The sequence below is a fragment of the Neovison vison genome, chromosome 8, assembly GCF_020171115.1.
Source record: "Neovison vison isolate M4711 chromosome 8, ASM_NN_V1, whole genome shotgun sequence".
Taxonomy (NCBI): Eukaryota; Metazoa; Chordata; class Mammalia; order Carnivora; family Mustelidae; genus Neogale; species Neogale vison.
Window position 1 is genome coordinate 22,135,308 of NC_058098.1, and position 18,369 is coordinate 22,153,676.

The 18,369-nt window shown below is 49.1% G+C and overlaps 1 protein-coding gene across 1 annotated transcript in view; it reads left to right on the forward strand.

The window, feature by feature from the left end:
* Nucleotides 1-1,130: 1,130 nt before the first annotated feature.
* The window catches only part of SLA2 (Src like adaptor 2), a 28,525-nt gene continuing 11,286 nt past the window's right edge, over nucleotides 1,131-18,369 (forward strand). The window contains exons 1-5 of the mRNA XM_044263091.1: nucleotides 1,131-1,468; nucleotides 4,314-4,447; nucleotides 9,105-9,204; nucleotides 9,576-9,662; nucleotides 11,423-11,526. Coding sequence (XP_044119026.1) covers nucleotides 4,357-4,447; nucleotides 9,105-9,204; nucleotides 9,576-9,662; nucleotides 11,423-11,526 — 382 coding nt within the window. The 5' untranslated portion in view covers nucleotides 1,131-1,468; nucleotides 4,314-4,356. The remainder of the gene's footprint in view (nucleotides 1,469-4,313; nucleotides 4,448-9,104; nucleotides 9,205-9,575; nucleotides 9,663-11,422; nucleotides 11,527-18,369) is intronic.

The following is an 18,369-nucleotide window of genomic DNA, read 5'->3' on the forward strand; positions in this document are numbered from 1 at the left end:
TTATTGACTCACTCTCAGATAAAATCTTCAAGGGCGCCTGGGTGGCTCAGCGGATTAGAGCCTCTGCCTTCAGCTCCAGTCATGATCCCAGGGTCCTGGGATCAAGCCCCACATCGGGCTCTCTGCTCAACAGGGAGCCTGCTTTCCCCCCACCCCTCTTTCTGACTACTTGTGATCTCTGTCTGGCAAATAAATAAATAAAATCCTTTAAAAATAAATAAATAAATAAAATCTTTAAGGAAAAAAAATCATGTCTCCAAGAATACTAAGCCCCTAATGGAAAGGTAGCAGTATGTTTGGTTAGATTTTATCAGATGGGGATTTTATTTAAATTTTAATGATTGAAGGTAACACACAATCACAGGCAATTCTGTCAGAAATCTCTTTATCCTAGCTGAGTGACACTCAAATATAGGGTATACATCAGAACACCTGGAGGGCTGTGGAAAGCAATTGCTGGCCCCACCTATGGGGTTTCTGATCTAGTAGATCTGAGATGGGTCTCAAGAATTCCTGTGTCTAACAGACTCTCACACGATGCTGAGGACTGGGACCATAGGGTAGTGGAGAACCACTACCCAGGTCTTGTTACTCAAAGTGTGGTTTATGGACCAGCTATGTGGGTATTGCCTGGGGGTTGTTAGCAATGCAGAGCCTTCAATCCCACCCCCCCTAGATCAACAGAACTAGAATCTGCTATTTAACAAGATCCCCAAGGGATACCTATATACATTAAAGGTTAGGACACATCACTCCAAGGCAGTGCTTCCCCCAAAGCCAGTTGAGGGCATCTCTTGGAGTATATAAAATTCAGATTCCTCCGCTTTCCTCTGGTGGCTTGGATTCAGAAGATGGAGGAGGAGCCCAGGAATCTGATACCGACAAGAACTTCAGATGATTATAATGGTCAGGTAAGCATGGGAAGCTCCTCATTTACCTCAGTTCTGTGTTCCTCAGGCAGGACCAAGCCACAAAACCAGAGAAAAACCTCTCCTGGGATCATGACAAGGCAGCTGCTTCTCCTTTAGAAACAGGAACTTGGGGAAGGTGGCTCCTTGATGGGCTGTGATGCCGTCAGAGGAAATGGGTGGTTATGAGAACCACAGAGCCTGCAGGTGTGAGCTGGGAGCCCCGAGGACGCTATGACAAAGCTGAAAGAGCCCTGGGCTTTCTTCCCTGGCCTGGCTGTGCTTGGGAGGGCTGTCCAGTGTTGGGGGGTCCCTAAGGAGCACCAGTCTCCTGTCTCATCCCAGGTCTACAAACTGCTGACCACAGCAGATGCAGAGCTACCCAAAGGGTTACCAAGAGCATCTCCCTGAAGAGTCTCCCAGGCTGAGAGGATTCTGACTATCCTAGGACTAAGGACTTTGGCAGATGTTCCGAAGGGCCCTCCGAAGTCCTAACCTCTCCAACCAAAGCATGCATCTAAGCTGAGCCCCCGCCCCAAGCTTTGATGACAGGAAATCAAGTAAGTACGTTTGCTTTTGTTTTCTGATGGCCCCGGGACTGTGAAGAATGCTACTCCCCTCAGAGGCTGGGAGTGGGCTTTATAGTGGGCTGAAAAGTTCCAGGAAAATAAGTTGTTCTGTTGACAATGTAAGGGAGGTAGTTTTGAGGGTCCCTGAAGGAACCCAGGCTCCAGTATTCCTTCCGCCTTTGACTGCCCCCCCCAACCCGCCGCCCCAAGAATTACATTATGCCCTCCAGCTTGTCTTCATGCCCATTCTGGTCCCATCTCGGTCACCAATGTACTTGTATGATTTTGGGACCTCCTCTTGGCTCCTCCCAACATCAGTGAATGAAAGAAGTCTGAATTCTAATCTCTGAAGATGTTTTCGGATATAGAGTCTACAGTCTTGCCTAAGGGTGAGGTTTCTCAGTTGAGAGAGACCGGTCTCCCTTTAGCTCAATCCAAATTCATCACCTACCCCCACCGCTGAGAAATATCTTCCGAAGCACAAAAACACAAAAGACGTGGATTTGTAGACCCAGCTCTGCACTAAGCAGCTGTGTGAGAGCGAGCACGAGGGTGCCCTCTCTGAGCCCTGATCACTGTATGTGAATGGGTTTCCAAGCTGCCAGCCTCTCAAAGGGTTAAGTGAAAAGATCAAAAAACAACAGCAGGCAGTGTGCTGGTCTCAGCGGCCTTCACTCTTTCCTTCTACCCACTGGCCCAGGCCCCCAAGAAAGTGCCTGGCACACAGTAAATTGTTCAAATGCTTGTGCAGTTAATAATTAGATCATTTCTAAAGTTTCAACCAACACCACCTCCTGGGCACGTGTACCCTGTGGTCTTTATTTCACCTCCAGGAAGCTGCCTGGCCCTGACCAGGCCAGGTGAAGGGAGCTGGCAGAGCTCAGGGAAGGGGATGTTTCCAGCCTGAGTGTGGTTCTCCTACCTCTCTTGGGTCCATCCCCTAGCTCCATCCGCTGTAGGAAGAAGTCTCTGGGTTTAGTGCAGTTGGTGATTGTGGTGACTTTGTCTTGCTGAAGGAGGGGAAAGGAAACTAACCATTACTGAGCACCCACTCGATGTCAGCTCCACAACTTCTCCCCACAAATCAGTGGAGTTGGTAATATCCCCGATTCAAAGACGAGACAGAGGCTACGGGCTTTGCGTGAGGAGGTCACACAACTGGAGCCTGGTTGGTTTAAATTAATCACTCATACTACCCAGGAGAGCTCTCTCCCCGAGGTTTTCTGGACTCCCGTCTGCACAGTTAAGCATAGAGCTTGTATCTGATACCCAAGGGGAAAGGAAAGGCTGGGGAGCAGCAGGAATGTTGAAAACCTGATATAAAGGGGAACCCTAGCAGGGAGGGCATTAGAGACCTCCTCAGGAAGCAGCAATACTGTCTCGTCCACTGAGGCTTCAGGATCCCAAAGTCTGAGCAGGAAGTGGCTACCAGGAGCCATTTCCTAAAGATGGACCTATTTTCTATTAAGGAACTTCATCCCCGTGAGTACAGAACTCTCCATGATAATGACAGAAACCCATCCTTATCCAGGCATGGTGAGGGGTTCAAAGGCAAGGCCAGAGCCTGCTATGTCACTGCCATTCTGTGAGCTCCTCCAGGGAACCAAGCTAGGATAACTATTCCCCGTCTCCATGAAAAGGATGACAAGAATGAAAGGATGAAAAGAATGAAAACGCTTCCCTGAAACACTTTGATAAAATGTTTGAAAAAATTAGCATTACTCTGGAAATTAAAATTGTTCTAAGGATAAGACACATGTCCAAAGAGCTACTAATCACTGTCCATTTAGTTAGTGTGTTGAATGTCTTTTATGGGCCCGGTACCTTATGAATTGTTGAGGAAATAGGCAAGCAAAAAGAGGTCTTTGTCCTCATTTAGCTGTGGAATAACGGCAAATTAAACAAGTGAACACTCTAATAAATGAATAATTAAAACTTGGGCAGGGGGCTTCCTGGCTGGCTCAGTCAGTAGAGCATATGACTCTGGATCTCAGGGTTAGGAGTTTGAACCCCATGTCAGGTGTAGACATTACTTAAAAATAAAATCTAAAAACAAAACCAAACTTGGGAAGGAATGCAACAGGTTGCTGAGAAAAAGAAAAATGGGGAAAGTTCCCAGGAGTGGCCTCTGGTGAAGCAACATTCAGAGCGCAATAAAAAGTGTGCCCTGACCAAACTTCTTGCATGCCTTATCTTTTGGACCCAAATATTGGGTATTGGTATCCCCATTTTTTTTCAGACGAGGAAGTGGAGGCAAAGAGCAGGGAAATGGCTCAACAACCAATCCCTCCAAAGACTCGCAAGTCATCCCTGTGGCATACAGCTTCCCAATCATCTTACTTTGCCCTCTTGACACCAATAACTATGTGCTCAGTGTCACCTTAGCTTGTTGTAAGCCGCCTCAGATCCCCCTTGCCTACCTCTAACCTTAGTCATGGTTCCTTTCATTGTCTCCTGCCAATGTTATCCCAGGTCAGGAAATGGTTCCAAGTAGGTCATAGGAATGATGGCTGGGGGATTCAGAGAAGTCTTCCCAGAGAAGGGTGGGATCCAGACAGGCTCCCAGGGGAAAGAGCAATCCAGCCAGTGGCTGGGCCCCCATACAGGTAAAGGCCCAGAAACAGAGAACAGAGCATGGCTGGAGTATGGAAAATTGGGCCCACCAGAGGAAACAGGGTCCAGCTGCGAAGAAGAAATTCTTCAGAGTCTGGTGGAGGGGCTGGAGCCTGGTCCTGCTGGGAGGGGGATCATTTGCTCTTGTCAGCAGGACTGAGCTGGGGAGGGAGAGGGTGTCTGGGGACCAGGGCCTCTGTGTCCACTGCAGCATCTCTTTCAGATTTCTCTCGGCCATGTACTTCCGAGTGTTCTGCTGAGGAACGATGGGAGGTCAACCCAGCAGAGGGAAAACCCTGCCAAGCCCCAGCTCGAGCCCCTCTGTCCAAGAACCGGGCCCTGTGCCCATGCAAGCAGGTAGGCTTCCCAGACACAGTAAGGCTGCTCAGCCCCAGACATTGCTGCCTCTGTGAGCCTTCCTGACCAGCCACTCCAGCACAGCTTCCGGTGTCAATGAGCACCTGCTGTATACCAGGACCTTCCCTGTGAACCATGCAGGCAGGGTCTCTGCTCTGGAGGAGCTTACATTTCAGCAGTCAGAATGTTGAACAACCAGATAAACTAGAAAATGTGGGAGAGTGACGGGTGTTAACCAGGAGGGTTTCCCTCCTCCTCAGTCAGTTTATTGAGAAATTGAGCTGGCAACTCCAAGACCAACCCCAGTTCGTAGCTCTCCAAAGGTACGTTGTTATAATAGCCTCTGACTGTCTGTGGCCATTTAAATTCAAAGTAAAATTCATTAAAATGAAATTAAGTTAAATATGTAGCTACTCAGTCACACCAGTTGCATTTCAAGTGCTCAGTAGCCATATGTGGCTAGTGGCTACCTATTGGACAGCACAGTTACAGAACATTTCCTTCATCACAGAAAGTTCTATAGGATACAGTGTCTTTTTTTTTTTTTTAATTTATTTGACAGAAATCACAAGTAGGCAGAGAGGCAGGCAGAGAGAGAAGGGGAAGCGAAGCAGACTCCCTGCTGAGCAGAGAGCCCGATGAGCTCGATCCCAGGACCCTGAGATCATGACCGGAGCCGAAGGCAAAGGCTTAACCCACTGAGCCACCCAGGCGCCCCCACAGTGTCCCTTCTTATCCTGTGAAATACTGGAAGCAAAATTAGAGCTATGGTGGTTGGAAAAATCAGGACCTATAATGCCTATGCTGAGCCTACGACTGTGGTTTTCAAGATAGTCCTAACTAAAAATGCCAGTTTCTAAGACAATTGGACAATCAAAATATCCTAGAAATTCTTTAATTTTTTTAAAGATTTTATTTATTTATTTGACAGACAGAGATCACAAGGAGGCAGAGAGGCAGGCAGAGAGAGAGAGAGGGGGAAGCAGGCTCCCCGCTGAGCAGAGAGCCTGGTGGTGGGGCTCAATCCCAGGACCCTGAGATCATGACCTGAGCCGAAGGCAGAGACTTTAACCCACTGAGCCACCCAGGCGCCCCGAATTCTATAATTTTGATATTGAAACTATAGGCCCAGTTTGTTTCTTGTTGCCCCAAATTACCCACAAATCCTTTCTCAAATCACATCCTGATTTGGGGTTTTGATGATGTATTCACGGTTCTCTGGTGAAAGAGAACCAGTAGAGTATGTGTACGTGGGTGTGTGTGTGTGTGTCTGTGTGTGTGTGTGTGTGTATATAGACATAGAATTTATTTTAAGAAATTGGTTCATGCAACTGTGGGAGCTCGCAAGGCTAAAATCTGCTGGGCAGGCTGGCAGGCCAGAGGCCCAAGGAAGTGAATGCTACAGAATTCCAGGGTCAAGTCTGGAATTCCCTCTTCCTTGGCAGACCTCACTCTTTTTCTCTTAAGATCTTCCACTGACTTGGGGTGCCTGGGTGGCTCAGTAGGTGAAGCCTCTACCTTTGGCTCAGGCCATGATCTCAGGGTCCTGGAATCAAGCCCCGCATCAAGCTCTCTGCTCAGCAGGGAGCCTGCTTTCCCCTCTCTCTCTGCCTGCCTCTCTGCCTGCTTGTGATCTCTGTCTGTCTTTATTTACTTACCAAATAAATAAATAAAATCTTTATATTAAAAAAAAAGATATTCCACTGACTGAATGAGACCCATCCACATTATGGGAGGTAATTGCCTTATTCAAAGTCCACTGACTTAAATTGTTATCTCATCTTAAAAACATCTTAACAGCAACATCTAAACTTCTAGGCTGCTGTTAGACCTAGTATCTGGGTACTGTGGGCTAGCCATGTTGATACACAAAATTAATCATCACAGATTACAAATCACTCTAAACCAAGCAGCACTTTTAGGAGGAAGGACATGGACATACCCTTAAGCAGAACCGGGAGACTGTAGAGCCAGATATCTGGATGTCTGTGTTTGGGCAGAAACTATCCCCAGTCTGGAAACTTCCCTGTAATGGCTGGGGCCTCCTCCCCCTCCTCAGCCCTGCCCTAAGATATTCCTCTCTCTAACGCCAGCCTCTCACAGACATTAACACCCTGGGTGCTGTCCTTCTCCTGGTGGGGAGGCAGATGCCTCCTTTTAGTCTCTCAGTCTGCAGGGAGCCTGGGGCCCACCAGGCCCTACAGGAAGAGACCTGGAAACCACACAGACCTCCCCCTCATTTCCTCTGAATCTAGCATAGGCTGCGGCCCCAAAGCTGCTCTGAGTCATGGCCAGGCTGCTGAGGGGCTGACTCCCAGCAGGTGCTCTGGGGGCTTTCCCTGCCAGTGAGACATGAGGGGAGCTGCGTTTCCTTCTCTGACAGGGTCCACGGGGGAGGGAAGGGCCTCTCTCTCGGTATGTCAACCCCTGAGCCTAGCAGGAACACAGATTTGCGGCAGCCCCTCCCATGAATCATTCATCCATCAGTCTTGCATCCATCTAGGATCTACCAAGTCTCTACCCCATACCGGGCCTTGTGCCAGGACCAGGGGGTATAGTAATGGACAAGATAGGCACAGTCCCTGCCTTCAGGGACAGTCAAGCCCCAAAGACAGGCTCTAAACCCATAATCCATTACAATTGTGTTCAATTTTGGTGACAGTGCATTTTAAGGGACTCTGATTAAGAGTGTGTGCTGAGAGACTCATCAGGAAGGCTTCACCAAGGAAGGGACATTTTATCCAGGGTGTGAAAGATGAAGGCGAGTCAGCCAGGCAGATGGGTCCATCAGGGACAGCATATGCAGCCCAGGGGCAACATGGGGCACAATGCCAGGGCTTCCAGGAGAAGAAGAGGTTGGGTCCTTCCAGGCCACTTGGCTTCACCCTTGTTGAAGGAGGCTCTCCACAAGATTTGCTTGCATTGTTATGCAGGCGTCAGGCATTTCCTGTGCCCTGAGCACACAGCTCTGAGGAGCTCCAGTCCAGAGTCACCACATAGATCTGCACATGTGTCTGGGAGAACACATAGGAACCAGTCCCTTTCCAGGATCACAGTCTCATTCTTCCCGTGTCCACCTGGAGTACAGGCCCTTATACCACACAGTTCCAGCTCCAGGTCTGCCCTACTGATGCCCCCCATCCCCTCGGTCCTTGTCTGTCCATCTGTTCTCCTTCCCCTATCTCCTGAGGCATCTGTCTAGAGGGTATCACAGAGCCTTCTGAGGCCTTGGCCCCTCCAGGGGCATCTATGAGATAAACAGATAAACTTTTCGTGTTGACCTTGACTGTTTTTCATAGCTTGATGCATTGATGTGCTGACAAGTGTGTCTCTCTTTTCCCTTTGTTTCAGAGACCCCTACTGAAATGGGATAAAGAGGAAGGAGAGGGAGGGATGTGGGTGAAGTGAATCTCAGCAGCATGTGGAGGCTGGGTTTTCCAGGATGAGAAGGCCTGGACAAGCATCAGGATGTCTAGTCAGACAAGGCGGGCTGATCCCTGAGGTAGATGAGGGCATGAGCATCCTGTGCTGAGGGAGCCACTTGCCACCTACCATCCAATCTCAAAATTGTCTTCTTGGCCGCCATGTCCTTGGGACCAGTCTTGGCGTGATGGTGTGGTGTAGGGGAGGGAGCTTGGCATCCTCTAGCTCTGTGAATCCCTCTCTGAATGTCAGCATCCCAGGGAGTCTGGGCCTTTTTCGGAGAGATGCTACCACTGTCTTGCCAAGTACTCCCAACCTGGGCCCATGAGTAGCCACAATGGTCACCCACCCCAACAGCGCCCCATGGGCAGAGGAATAAGGAATGGCATAGGAGCCACTCCTGGCACAGTGCCCTGTCCCACGTCAGTTGCCTTGCTGTGTGATGTGGTGACCAGAGAGGACTACCTCAGAGCTTGAGAGGGCTGGAGTGATGTACCCAGTCAGACCCTGACATAGCAGCTGCTCAGTAAAAGATGGCAGGCATGAGGCCAGGACACTTGACTGGGCTGCACATACCTCTTGGGTGTCTACTCTGGGCCAGGCCTGGCAAAGCGGGCCCCTGGCACCCCACCTCTTCTTGGGGCAGCACGGACCTTCACTAGTCATTCTGGACAAACACCATGGAAGAGACATGCTACCCACATGCATGGCACTCTAAAGTTACAAAGCCTGTCCACATCTGTGATTTCACTGGCCCTTCCAGCAGCCCTCTTCCTCCCATGCTTACCCTGGACCTCAGCCCTAAATGTTAGTCCATTCAGTGCTCACATCATTAGAACTTCCAGAAACCACCTTCTAGAAACTGAGCTCCGAGATCTGTGCTGATACCTGCTTAGAGCTATAGTTTTTAAGTTTGCTGAGCAGCAGAATCCTTTTATCAAGGCCTTCTTGACCATCTCCATATAAAAAGCAATTGTAGCCAGGAGCCCCACTCCTCTTGCCACACCAACCCTTTCCCTGAGTGACCCCAAAAGATGTCTGGGCATCTGTAGGGCTCTTCAGAGGCCTCTGGAAAATCTTCAAATACTAGGGTAGTCCTCCTGGGATCCCAGCAGACATGCTCCCCAGGGTGTTCATGGTTGGGTTGGTGGATGATGGAAAGCCCAGACTCCAGTAGACTTCACACGGAGAGGGGACTGGTCACGAGAATGACCACCTCTGTCCCTCCATCCAGAGAGAAGCAGGGCCACAGCTGTGGCCCTGGGCACCTTCCCAGTAGGCGAGCACACGGAGCTGTCACTGAGCCTGGGGGATCCATTGACCATCATCTCTGAGTAAGTCCTGTCCCAGTCGGGGAAGGGTGGGGTGCTCTGCTTCCTTCCCCCTGGCACCTGAAGATGTCCTCATGGGAGATGGGGCCCCTCCCTTCAGGAGAAAAGAGCATGGCCTTTGGCACTGAGCTCACACTTGGCCCTAATGGTGGGATCTAGGAAGCCTGACACACCTGTAGGGGGGAGCTGTGGGTGGTGGGCAGGGCCTTGCAGGGGGCCCCAGAACCCTGCTGTTTCCTGCCCAGGAGGTAGCAGCGCTGGCCTGTGCAAGGAGACCTGGGAAACAGGTGGGACAGACGGCCAGCTGCAGGAGCCAGCCTGGCAGGTCCTCAGGAATCCTAAATGAGCAGTTCCCCTCTCTTTTCTCTCTCCAGAGATGGAGACTGGTGGACAGTGGTATCAGACGCTTCAGGCACAGAATACAGCATTCCCAACAGTCACGTGGCCAAAATCTCCCATGGGTGAGTTCACACCCCATGCCCTGCCTCAGTGGAACTTCCTACTTTCTCTTCCCACAAGTGTGGTCCTTTGTGGCCAGTCCTGCACTGAGCCAAACTGGGGATGGGAGAATCAGGCCCAGGCCCTGCCCTCAAGAAGAGTGAACTCAAGAAGAGCCTGCAAGACTCAGGACCCCGGAGGAGGGGGCTCAGGAAGGCCCCATAGAGACGTCCTCTGGGCTTTGGAGGGTGGCTGGGAGTTCACTGGGGAGAGTGCTGAAAGGGAGCTTCTGCATATGTGTCCTAAATGTCCTGAGGCAAGAAAATGAAGGGGTGGCGCCTTGCATCTTGGCAAGTCTGCCTTTCTAAGAGGGGCCTCACAGTAGGCAGGACATACGGGATGCCATCGCTCGCCACCAGTGAGTGACAAAAGAAACCAACTTCAGAGCAAATTCTATGTCATGAGAGAGAAAGGAAGGGAACTGTCTTTTAGTGGGATCAACCTGCATAACACGGAGTCAGGCAGGTACTCTGTATGTGCTGTGATGGCCGCTCTTCTGTTCTGAGAGAAAGTACTGCTCCAGCACTGGATGATCTTCCTTTTCTGAGACTTGCCGGATGTCTGGCTCTGATGAAATTAGTGCAGGGCTCCCAAGACATGTGGACACCTCGCAGGATCCACTCACGTGGAGGTCATTGGCACCCGTGTGTTTCCTGCTGGCCTGGCCCCACTGGTCAGAGCTTTTGCATCCTCAGTGTGGCACTAAAGTTGCAGCCAAGGAGACACTGGCCACCTCCAAAAGTCCCCTTCCCTTGCCACTCTGTCTGCTTCCTCCGTGTTTACAAGTCCTATGAATGACTTGTTTTATTTACTATAAAACTAGGCTAAGTTTTCTGCTGGCACCAAGTGGGTCACAGCTTCTCTGGTTTATCTCCTTAGAATGAACTCAACCCTGACTCTAGCTTTGATTGTGGAATTTCACAGGATGACAGGGAGACAGCCATTTCCATAGAGCTGGCTTCTGTAGGTTTTCCTGGGGACTACAGGACTTTACTCTGGGGACATTAGAAGGCTGTTGGACTAGTAAGCAAAAAATTCCTGCAAAACCACCCTGAACTTTCCATTGCAGTCAAGTCCTTCATGGACATATAGGTGAAGGATTAAGTGAAAGGACAAAAGAAAATAAGGGGCCAGAGGACTCAATAATCCAGCAGGAAAAGAAGCCCCGAGAAGTAGGTCACGAAGGTCTGTGCTTTGGGAGACACATATGGTGATCGATATGTTGCATGATTTTTTCCAAGACTTTAGATTGTCTTGAGCATTCTAGTTGCAACATTTCTACCCACAAATAAGCTCCAGTGGGAGTTACATTTCATTGGTAATGAATGAATACATGTTCACCCGCATGCCTTCTGGCTGCAAAGTTAAATTTTAAAATGTTCAAAGAAAATATTCACTAAAATTAAACACATACACATAGGCAATTCTTGGAAAGGAGAGTTGGCTAGCATAGGGGTACTAGAGGAGCTGGACAGTGCTAGGAGTCTGTGATCATCCCACCTTCTCCCGCCCTCCTGGCCACTTGGGAATGAGGTCTCCAGGCAGAAAAGGCCGGGGCTGACCCCATGAGGTTGTCCTCTGCAGCCTCTGGAGCCGGGACCAACGCAAAGCCCTTAGAGACCAAAGTACAAGTGGAACTCTAAGGACCAGAGAGGGAGGAGGGGTTTGAGTAGAGTCTTGGCCCACCCACGCCCAAGCTGACCCCTCTCTGTCCCTCCTGCAGGTGGCTGTATGAGGGCCTGAGCCGGGAGAAAGCTGAGGAACTGTTATTGCTGCCTGGAAACTCTGGAGGCGCCTTCCTCATCCGGGAGAGCCAGACCAGGAGAGGTGGGTAAGCTCAGCCCTGGCTTGTCCTTGAACGCGAAGAGATAGCTTGGTGGTATAGGCAGGAGGTCAAATGTGAAGGGCTGAAGTACCTGGTCTTGGAGTCAGGCAGTTTCATTGACCACTATGTTGCTGCCATGAAATCCCATTTCTAAAAGTAGGTGTGAGTGGTCCACTGTGGGGATCCAGGCTCAGCCTACACTTTAGCAACCGATTCTTATAATAGAATATGGTCACAGAATTTCCCTGCCCTGACCAGCAATGATTCCTCCCTCCCCAAGACACAACTTGGCAAAAAATTTTCAAGTTCATGAGGTCTCTGTGCCCTCCCTGGGTCGCCAGCCAGAAAACTCAATGTCAGCTCTTGATCTTTCTGCTGTATAGATGGGGAGGATGGGGAAACAAAGGCCTGAAGAGGGGTAGGGACATGTCACATTGCACATTCCTATGTGCCTTCTCCCATTTCAGGTACAGGACTTCCACAAACAAAACACAAAGCTAATAGAGTCTGTCTCTGATGCCCCTGTCTCCCTCTGAGCTGCTGCCCTGAGACCCTTATGGTGGGGCAGAGAAGGACGTTACACAAGTGGTGACGCTGCTTTTAATGATGGGCCCTTTAAGTGTCTTCAAACAACCCTGTGAGGGTTCCACTGTCCAATGTGTAGTTCCACTGTCCACATTTTACAGATGAGGAACCTGAGGCTTAGGGAGGAGAAATGATTTGCCAGGGTAAATACAGCAATGAAGCTGGGATTCAAACCCAGCTGGGGTCCTCCTCACTTCAGATATCCAAGAAAGGCCCACGTATCACAATAATGGTGGAATTGCAAACTCAGTGGTAGACTAGTGGGGCAATACTCAGGAATGAGGACAGGTCTTCTGTGCTTGCCCTAATTGAACCAACCATGGTGGGTTGTCAGGGTCCTTTGTTCTCAGTCTCCCTCCCGGGGCCCCCTCTAGCACATCTTTGCCTCTCCTCTTCTTTCAGAAGCTCACTGGGTTGACCTCTCCCCAGCCTCTCCTGCTACTTTACAGACAGCGTTACCATCCCCCCTACACCCAAAGGCGGGCTGGGGCTGGGGGCTGGCCTGAGTGCAGGCTACAAACAGGAAACCGCAGCAGTGGAGCTGACTGGGGCAGGGGTGCTGCGAACCAGGCCCCGGGGAGCTTGAGAAGCCACAGGAAGTGCTCTCTGCTCAACTGCCCCATACCCCCTCTTCTTTGGTCTGGTTCAGCCATAACCACATAGTGACCAGCACTTACTGCCCCTTCTTAAGAAGGCACATGTAGGGCGCCTGGGTGGCTCAGTGGGTTAAGCCGCTGCCTTCCGCTCAGGTCATGATCTCAGGGTCCTGGGATCGAGTCCCGCATCGGGCTCTCTGCTCAGCAGGGGGCCTGCTTCCCTTCCCCTCTCTCTGCCTGCCTCTCTGCGTACTGTGATCTCTCTCTGTCAAATAAATAAATAAAATCTTTTAAAAAAAAAAAAGGCACATGTACAAGAGGAACTGCTGGGAAATAAAGGAGGAAGCAGAAAACGATCTTTAAAGATCCATAAATGGGGCACATGGTTGGCTCAGTCGATTAAGCGTCTGCCTTCAGCTCAGGTCATGATCCCAAAGCCCAGCATTGGGCTCCCTGATCAGCTGTGAGTCTGTTTCTCCTTCTTCCTCTGCCCCTCCACCTGCTTGTGCTCACACACATGCAAGTGCACTCTCTCTCTCTGTCAAAGAAATAAGTAAAAGCTTTTTTTTTTTATCTTTTTTTTTTTTAAAGATTTTATTTATTTATCAGAGAGAGAGAGAGGGAGAGAGAGCGAGCACAGGCAGACAGAATGGCAGGCAGAGGCAGAGGGAGAAGCAGGCTCCCCGCCGAGCAAGGAGCCCGATGTGGGACTCGATCCTAGGACGCCGGGATCATGACCTGAGCCGAAGGCAGCGGCTCAACCAACTGAGCCACCCAGGCGTCCCTTATCTTTTTTTTTTTAAAGGTAACTTTTTTCCAAAATTTTTAAAAAGATTTTATTTATTTATTTGACAGACAGAGATCACAAGTAGGCAGGGAGGCAGGCAGAGAGAGAGGGGGACGCAGACTCCCCGCTGAGTAGGGAGCCCGATGCGGGGCTCGATACCAGGACCCTGAGGTCATGACCTGAGCCGAAGGCAGAGGCCTAACCCACTGAGCCACCCAGGCGCCCCGCTTTTTTATTTTTTTAAAGATTTTATGTATTTATTTGACAGAGACACAGCAAGAGAGAGAACATAAGCAGGAGGAGGGGGAGAGGGAGAAGCAGGCTCCCTACCTGGCAGGGAGCCCGATGCGGGGCTTGATCCCAGGACCCTGGGATCCTGACCTGAGACAAAGGCAGATGCTTAATGACTGAGCCACACAATACCCCACAAATAAGTAAAATCTTAAAAAAAAATTAAAGATCCATAAACATACACATGATTGCTGGGATTAAGATTAGATTTGACTCTGAGCTTCCCCATAGCCAACCCCAAAAGGGGGTAGATCAGAATGCAGTTCTCATTATCACAAAAGGAAGAGATTTGTCAGTTCTGCAGGAAAGGAAATATTTTCCCCAGTACTAATTTCTAATCTCTCATCTGAGTCTTCTTTTAAGACAGTATTTGTCAAGCTGCAGGTTAAAACCTGCATCAGTTTAGTTCAGTGGTTATAGAGCAGTGGGTCTCAAATCCAGGTGGCCATCAGAATCACCCAGAGGGCTTAAAACAAAGAACTGGCCACACACCCAGATTTCTTATTTGGTGGGTCTTGGGCAGGGCCTGAGAATTTACATTTCAAACAAGTTTGCAGGTTATGCTGCTGCTGCCGTGGGGACCACACGTTAAGAACCACTGATCTGGGGGCATCCGGGTGGCTGTCACTTAACGTGTCTGACTCTCGGTTTTGGCTCAGGTCATGATCTCAGGGTGGTGAGATTGACCCAATGTCCAGCTCTGTGCTCAGTGCAGAGTCAGCTTGAGAGTCTCTCTCTCCCCCTCCCCCTCCACCTCTGCCCCTCCCCCTACTCCCTCTTTCTCTCAAATAAATAAATTAAAAGAATAATATAATTAAAGAAAAAGAACCCTTGATCTGGGGGCACCTGGCTGGCTCAGTTGGTAGAGCATATGACTCCTGATTTTGTGGTTGTGAGTTTGAGCGCCATGTTGGGCAGAGATTACTTAAAAAAAAAAAATGCCCATCTAGACCTTGGCTTCAAGTTGGAATCATCTGGGGAGCTTTATAAATTACTAATGCCTGCATCCAACTCCCAGAGTTTCTGGGGCTTGAACCCACAACCCTCATGGGGCTCTAATCCACAACCCAGATCAAGATCAAGACCTGAGCCAAGACCAAGAGTCAGATGCTTGGGCCGCGTGGGTGGCTTATGTGGTTGGGCATCTGCCTTTGGTTCAGGTCATGGTCCCAGGGTCCTGGGATACAGTCCCGCATCATGCTCCTTGTTCAGCAGGGAGTCTGTCTGCTTCTCCCTCTCCCTGCCTCTTCCCCTGCTGTACTTTTTCTGTCAAATGAAAAAATAAAATCTTTGAAAAAAAAAAAAAAAAAAGAGTCAGATGCTTAACTGACTGAGCCACCCAGGCACCCCTGAGTTTCTGATTTAATTGGTCAGGGCTGTAAGCTTGGTTCTAGAAGATATAAAAGTTCCCTTGATGATTCTGATATGCAGCCTGGGTTGCGACCCCTTCATTTGGTGGATCTGGACCAGGGAGCGTTTGAAGTGCAGAACATTCCAGGTGCATCACTGGGGTTGGGAAGAATATTGTTTCATCCTATTTTTGTTTTAGGTAATTTTTAAAAGATTGTATTTATTTTAACAATGAGGTTTTTGTTTTTGTTTTGTTTTGTTTTGTTTTGAAGATTTTGTGTATTTTAGAGAAAGAGCATGAGCAGGGAGAGGTACAGAGGGGGAGGGAAAGAATCTCAAGCAAAGCACAACAAGCGGTTCAATCTCACCTGAACAGAAACCAAGAGTCAGATGCTTAACTGACTGAGCCACCCAGGTGCCCCTAATTATTTTTAAATATTATTTATTTATTTTAGAGATCGAGCGAGAGTGTGTACCAGAGTGGAGAGGAGCAGAGGGAGAGAGAGAATCCTCAGCCTTCCCACTCAGCACAGAGCCCAACACAGGTCTTGATCCAGGACGCTGAGATCATGACCTGAGCCAAAATCAAGAGTGGGGCACTTAACTGACTGAATCAGCCAGTAAAGTAATCAGTCATTAAAATTACCTGACTTAGGTAATTTTAAGTGTGTCCTACATCGCAGTGTATAATTTCATACTGTGGTTTGTAGCCTTAAAAAGTTTGGTGGTACCTGGGTGGCTTAGTTTGTTAAGCATCTGACTCTTGACCTCAGCTCAGGTCTTGATCTCAGGGTCATGAGTTCAAGCCTAGTGTTGGACTCCATGCTGGTTGTGGAACCTACATTAAAAAAAAAAAAAAAAATGTTTGGCACTGCAGCTCTATGGGACCTGGTAACGTCATAGAACGCTAGTTCTCAAACTAGTTCTCAGACTCAGAATTGTCCAGGAAAGACTCTTGGGTCCCTTTCAAATCTGACTATTTACTGGGCTCAGAGGTCAGAAATCTGCTTCCTTCACAAGGTCTCTGGATGGTTCTTATGTTCTTTTATGTTGAAAACACAGTTCCATTCTAGGGAAACCAGGATTAAGTAGTAAGAGACATTTTTTTTTTATAGTTACATAATGCACCTTGTTATATGTAATACTAATTAATTAGTGATTGAGTGAATGCTATCAGAATCACCTTTTCTTTTCACCGATGTCCAAATATACCTCTGGGAAGGGAATTCTGCTGGGGAATTTGAGTCTGTGTGTAGACTGAGGAGGAAGGCCTGGGGCCTGTGAGCTCCCAAGAAGCCTACTCAGAGTTGCCAGGGAGGGGAAGACCTCTCTATCTTCCCTAGGGTCCCTCTGGCATATCTATTTATGTCCTAAGCCTGGGGGAAGTCATGGCAGAGCCTGTATCAGGCCCCAAACCTTGGTCTGTGAAGGGACACTGATGACTTTGTGGAGGTCATAGGATTGCTCCAAAGGTCAGCAGCAAGGCCAAGTTCCCACAGCATTACCCCTCACCTCCCTGCTGTCCTACTACGTCTCTGTTCTTTGATGGGTGCTTTAAGAAAGACTGATGATAAGCCATGCTTCCCTCTCCTACAGAACAGAGGCTTAACCCACTGAGCCACTTCTGTCCATTATGTCATCTTGGAAGCACTTGTTGAACATTTCTTCTTCTTTTTTTTTTTTTTTAAAGATTTTATTTATTTATTTGAGAGAGAGAGACAGTGAGAGAGAGCATGAGCGAGGAGAAGGTCAGAGAGCGAAGCAGACTCCCCATGGAGCTGGGAGCCTGATGTGGGACTCGATCCTGGGACTCCAGGATCACGCCCTGAGCCGAAGGCAGTAGTCCAACCAACTGAGCCACCCAGGCGTCCCTGAACATTTCTTCTGAGTCAGGTTTGTTAAGTCATGGCTCTTGTCCTCAGGCCGCAGACGGTGGAAGGTCCAAGGCTATCAACTTCTCAGAGGCCTTAGCAGAGGAAGGTCAGGAGGGTCCTGCTAGCCCATCTCCCACACACAGCTTCCAATCCAATCCTTCATACCACTGTGGACCCCACCCCACCTCCTGGTATCATCATTAGAACAGCAGGGGAAACATGGTGCCTCGCCCCAGAGGTCCCTGCAGGCCAAGATGTGACATAGGCTATGGAGCTGGAACTTTCTGGAATCCAGGACATTGTACCTTCTATGCCTTTTCCCCAGTGTGTCTCCCTCCAACCCCTGTACCCAGCCACAGCTCCTACCATTCCTTCTCGGAGCCTCTCTTCTGGCTCACTGCCCACCAGAACATTCTGTGAATAAACTACCTTCTTCTTTCCACTGCTGCATCCTTGCACACACTCCTCCCTCAATCTTGGAAACACCTATCCTCCATTCTTCCACTTGAACTCACTCTCACCCTTCATGACCCATTTCGATGTATTTCCCCAGGCTATTTACCACCCTTTGCTCTCAGACCATTTTTGTAGCTACTGTAAACTTAGTTCTTAAAAGAAAAAACAAAAACAAAAAAACTGGGGTATGTGTTTAAGAGCACAAGAGCTAAATATTTGAAATGGGGACCATAAAGGAAAACTCCAGTGTGGGAAGTACGGGCAGGACCGCACTTCCTTCCCAGAGTACAAAGATCTAATTATGTCTGTCAGGCCTTGTGCAGGGCGTGTAGCCAGTGCTCAAGGGATGTATACTGAATAATGAATGAGTGAATGAGTGCATGAAAAGACAATGGGGGAGGGGAGAGGATGAAGATCTGGGGAAGACTTTTCCCCAATACCACGTGTTCACAGACAGGGGAGGCGTGCAAATAATAAAACATTCCTCCAAACTGCTTGTAATCACGGCTCTGTCCAGTATTTATCCCAGAGATTCACTCATTCATTCATTCATTCATTCATTCATTCAACAAATGGCTCTTGTGTGGTGACTCTGTGCCTACTATTGTTGTAAGCAGTGGGGATTCAGCGATATAAAAAGCAAAATCCTTGTCCACAAACCAATTGGCAAAATGGACAGCGAACACATAAGGACGTGTCTGATCATGGTAAGTGCCACATGGAAACAAGAAAGCTGCCTAAGAGGAGCAGTGTCACAGGACATGTGCAAGTGTACAAAGGCTTGCAGTAGATGCATCCTCAGCAGGGACAGGTGTGCTGGGAGTCAGCAATCCGAGGTCGCTGGGAGTCAGGTTGGGCTGGGGACTTTGGTTCTCAGCAGGGGAGTGACATGAACTGATCCCTCCA